General features: G+C 36.6%; 1 protein-coding gene across 1 annotated transcript; it reads left to right on the forward strand.

The window, feature by feature from the left end:
* Positions 1 to 3,646: 3,646 nt before the first annotated feature.
* Positions 3,647 to 4,735, forward strand: LOC102302619 (odorant receptor 131-2-like). Its single transcript, XM_005946567.2, has 2 exons — positions 3,647 to 3,799; positions 3,956 to 4,735. Exons 1-2 carry the CDS (start codon positions 3,668 to 3,670, stop codon positions 4,733 to 4,735), a joined length of 912 nt encoding a protein of 303 aa, XP_005946629.1. The 5' UTR covers positions 3,647 to 3,667.
* Positions 4,736 to 5,310: the final 575 nt, after the last annotated feature.

The following is a 5,310-nucleotide window of genomic DNA, read 5'->3' on the forward strand; positions in this document are numbered from 1 at the left end:
TTTGAAATGGAATGACCCTTATGTTAACTGATAATTGCAGTGGTGTGAAAAATAGTTTGCCCCCTTTTGCGTGCATTTAATTCAATTCAATTTTGCCTCAAGGTGCTTTGAATTCTAATGTAAACACTCTACAACATAGGTGTCAAACTCTGGCCCGTGGGCCAAATTTGGCCCGCAGCCTAATTACATTTGGCCGTGAAGCCATACCGAATTACTATTAGAGCTGGCCTACTGGTATTATACAGCTAATATATATATTTTTTAGTATTAAGCTTTGCTTGTTCCATATTCAGTTTTCCAGCAAAACTTATTTGAGTCCATAAGAAAAGATTCATTCTTATATCTGGAGGAAGATTTTTTTTTTCAATAAATATTAAAGTTAGCCCGCGACTTTGTTCCAGTTTTGAATTTTGGCCCACTGTGTATTTGAGTTTGACACCCCTGCTCTACAATAATAAAAAGACAACAGAGCAAACCCCACAAATCATATGACCCCCTATGAGCTAGCAACAGGAAGAAACCTCCAGCAGAACCAGGCTCAGGAAGGGATGGTACACATTGTTTAATATGTGCATTGAAGGACATTTCGTGGTCAAAAATGACTCCAAAGTTCCTCACAGTGTCTCTGGAGACCAAGGTAATGCCATCCAGAGTAGATATCTGGTTAGATACCATATTTCCAAGATTTTTAGGCCTGAGTACAATAATTCCAGTTTCATCTGAATTTAGAAGTAAAAAATGAGAGGCCATCCATGTCATTTTGTCTTTAAGCCATTCCTTAGGTTTAACCAATTGGTGTGCGTTATCTGGCTTCATGCATAGATGAACTGCATAGCAGTGAAAATAGATGTTACGCCCTGTAATGACATTGCCTAAAATAATCATGTATAAAGTAAACAGAACTAGTCCTAGCACAGAACCCTGTGGAACTCCATAATCAACCTAAGTGTATGAAGTGGAGTCTGCAAATACATGAACAAATTGGACTCTATGAGATAGACAGGATTCAAACCACTGCAACAGAATCTCTTTAATACCTCCAGCACGATCACAAATTTAAATATTAGAAAAAAATCTTACTAGTAAACACCAGTAAAATATGCTAACCTTAACCCTAACGCTAAAAAGTGGATTCTAAAGAGCTGAAGCAGTATTTAAAATGTTTTCATTCACATTTGTGAATTTGTTAAGTTGCTAAGTTTTATCTAAACGCGTTCATGAGTCACACCTAACATAATGGGGCAACAGTTTGAGGCCTTCACTAAACCACACTCTCACCAAACTTTCTCACACACACAAAGGCCTTTGCTATTACTTGACCACTCTGTATTAGTAGCTGACCTGCTAGACAGATGTTTGACATGTGAGACGGTAACCACGTGAGTGCCTCTTCTGCGTTTTCTTGCATATAAATTCATAATATAATATTTTGCCTGTATATCAAATATTACTTCAGTTATAACTTCATGTTTAGAAATGAACATTGTCTAGATCTTCTTCTATTTACTCTTATGAAATGAGAGTTATATGTGTGAACTTAAAAAATGTATGCATATAAAATCACTTACAAATCGAGCTTGAGCGAGAATAGAAGTTGTTTCTCACAGCAGACATGTTGAAAATAACAACTGAAGACCAAGGTTAAATTAGCAGCTTCAATTTAGTGTGCTGTTAGTACTTTAGCTGAATTCAAAAATGCTGATTTGAATAAATTATTTTTTTCTATGGTGTACCATTTTTCTCCCTTTGTTTTCCCCTACGCCAATAAATGAGTAAGTTTTAAAAAATGATACGGTAGCATGGTGGCAGCACATGGCAGCATGGTAGTTTAGTGGTTAGCATCGTTACCTCACATCAAGAAAGTCCTGAGTTCAATTCTAACATCTGTGTGGAGTTTTCATGTTTTCCCTGTGTGTCCCTGTTTTAGTGTTAATTGATTCGAAATTGGAAATAGGGCAACCTTTTGCACTAATGTGAGTGTTGTCTGTCTCTGCATGTTAGCCCTGTAACAGACTGGTGGCCTGTTCAGGGTGTACCCTGCCCTGAAGAGAGCTGGGACAGGCTCCAACGCCCCATGACCCTGAATAGGATGAGAGGATGGATGGACATGGTCCATAAGAAGTGTGATGCATTTAAAATAATGGTCATCATCAATCACCAGAAAATGAGAAAACTAGTTTATGGTAGGCTTTACAATGTAAGACAAAACTATGTAATAAACATATTATCAAAATTATATTTGTAAATTGATTTAAAAGCCATAGATTGTTTTGTGATAATAATATTTATGAGAGGACAAACAATGTCAGTATTAAAGTTTTCTCTGTTATATATTCCCTGAGAAGTGACATGCTGATGAATAACGTCAGGAGTGGGTCTCTGTCTCCTGAATCCCAACTGGAAGCTGGTTCCACAGAAGAGGGGCCTGAAAGCTGAAGGCTCTGCCTCCCATTTTACTTTCTACCTCCGTCCACATATGTGGACATCACATTTTGGGTTATTTAGACCAAAATACTCAATTTTGCTCTGCAAGGGCCTGATATCCAGGACATTATACTGCTACTGTTCTATCAAAAATTTAAACGAATATCCTCAGATGTGGCTCAGATTTTTTCTTAAAAACAAAAATAAGGTAAAAAAAAAAATAAAGCTGGTAATTCTTTGTTTTTACATTTCTCCGGCCCCAATCAGCCCAAATATCAAAGAGAAATTAAAAATGCATGCCGTGGAGGTTAAAATACTCCAGGAACCACAAGTAAACCAGCAACCACCATGGTGTTGTTGAAATTTTGTCTTTCATGCCATGAAAACGATTGAAAGTTCAGGTTCGCTTTCATTATACCCTCCTTAGGTCATCAGTCACAACTGAAAAAAAGTATCTGGCAAAAGAAGTGGATTGTAAAGAGCTGTAGTAGAATTTTATTTAAGATTTCATTCATCTAAATTGGTTTGTTCAGTACTGTGTAAGCATCAGGACTTATGAAACGTAATGAGCTTTGGGTGTCCTCTAAGGCACACGCACTCTGAAGGCTCTCATGAAACCACGTGCACATGCACACACACAACCAGACCCCTTCACTATTACCTGACTAGTACCAGTACTCTATATTAGAAGTGACAATCTACCTGACTTACCAGACCTGTGTGGTATGAGATCATAACCAGGTGAGTGCCTGTTCTTAAATTGTTTGTGTGTAAAGAGATAAAACGATATCACATCATAACGATCTTTTTCATCATTGTGTTCACTTGATGTTTTTTTAAATGTTATCAAGTGTTACAGTATAAATAATATGTGTGCCTTACGAACCGTTGTTTTACTATTTGCTGTTTTTCTTTCCTTGGCAACAGATTGGTAGGTTAAAAAATGACATTGTGCATAAAAATTAAACATATAGCAGAAGGATCATCATCATTATCATTATGATTGGGCTTACAAGAAAAAACAAAAGCATATAATGAATACATATATGTATATTTATTTACTCTTCTGGCTTCTATTTGCTATTTTTCTTATTGAGAATAATGTTTCCAAGATAATCAGCCTTCAGTATTGAAGCTTTCCTATATTAATGTTTTATGTTATATGAACCTGAAATGCTGATGAATAAAGTGTCCAGTTTTTAGAAAACTTTTCAGACGTCTCAAGAACCGTTCAAATGCTGGTATGAATTCGACAACAGCGGTGTATCGGGACTCCTTAAGCACAGCCATCATCAAGAATCTGATTACCGTGGGTCTCTCTGCCTCCATCATCTATATCAACAGCAGCTTGGTGCACACATTCAAAAAACATGAGGTCTGTATTTTATTCATTCCTGATATTAATTTTGTATAATTCAATACGTTTGGGATGTATGCAGGACATTGTATAATGTGATTTATTTCATGCATATTCTTAGGTGATCATCTGTAATGTACCTATAAGTCTAAACTATCCTGTCCTTCTCTTCAGGTTTTCAACACAAATCCTCGTTACATCCTGTACATTCATCTGGTAATCATTGATATCCTGCTGCTCATAATATTCACCCTCCTTCAAGTCCTCAGCTACATCATTTTCACTCTTCCTGTCCCATTTTGCATCATTTTATTGTTGATTTCCATAATTTGCAGCCTTAACACTCCAATGACCCTCGCTGTGATGGCAGTAGAGTGTCATGTTGCCATATGCTTCCCTCTCCAGCACTCACAGATCTGTACAGTCAAAAATGTAACCGTTGTGATCACAGTGATATGGGTGCTAAGTTCACTTACAATTCTGCCAGATTTATTCACCATCTTGGCCACAGAATCCAGAGATTTCTTTCATTCAAGAGTCTTCTGCCTTAGAGAAACTGTTTTCAGACTTCCTGAATTAGAAAAGAAGAGAACTATATCCAACATTGTATTTCTGGTTATTGTTTGGCTCACCCTTATCTACACATATTTCAGAATCCTTTTCGCTGCACAGGCAGCTGCTGCAAACGCCAGGAAAGCAAGAAACACTGTACTGCTGCACGGCTTCCAGCTGCTGCTGTGCATGCTCACCTACGTGTATGATTTGCTGCTGAATGGTTTGACAAAGTTGTTCCCAAAAGGAGTCCTGACTATCCGCTACACAATCTCAGTATTCGTTCACGTTCTGCCTCGACTTGTTAGTCCACTTGTTTATGGGATACGAGACAAGGCATTCAGAAGATATCTGAGAAAATATCTGTTCTACTCACCAAATGCTAATGTTAACAAAAGTTAAAAACAATGCCATCAGCGCTTTTAATTTAAAATACTGAGATTGAGTAGTCTTTGTTTATCTTATTCTATTGTCCTTTTTTGTTTGCATATCTTTCTAATCTAATGTCACATTGAATGTGTCGAACAGTAACTTTCACTATATGGCAATTTTATAAGACACGATTTTATAAGACACGATTTTATAAGACACGATTTTATAAGACACTTTAGTGTTCGAAAAAACAAAAACTGCAGAATTAAACCAGAGAGCTGAAAATATGGACGGAAATAAAACTGGACAAAATGAAAGCAAAGTTAATAAAGTTGGAAGAAAATGTTGCACAAAAAGGCAAAACAAAAGCCATCAACATAAGAAGTAGATATTACCAAAAGAACCAATGCAAAAAGAGTAAGTATAACTAAATAATACAGAAAAATATTTTAAATATAAACATTTTTAGGAGCAATGTGAAGGAACCCAAGAGCTCTAAAACAGTCAGAAGCGCCCACCAGAAGATGTCAGTATAGCCCAGCCAGGATTTTTCAAGCCAATATTTGGTGACTTAAAAATGGTAAAACTTTATTTCAGATTCTTTC

The sequence above is a fragment of the Haplochromis burtoni genome, unplaced genomic scaffold, assembly GCF_018398535.1.
Source record: "Haplochromis burtoni strain Fernald_Lab_line unplaced genomic scaffold, NCSU_Asbu1 Contig_473, whole genome shotgun sequence".
Classification (NCBI taxonomy): Eukaryota; Metazoa; Chordata; class Actinopteri; order Cichliformes; family Cichlidae; genus Haplochromis; species Haplochromis burtoni.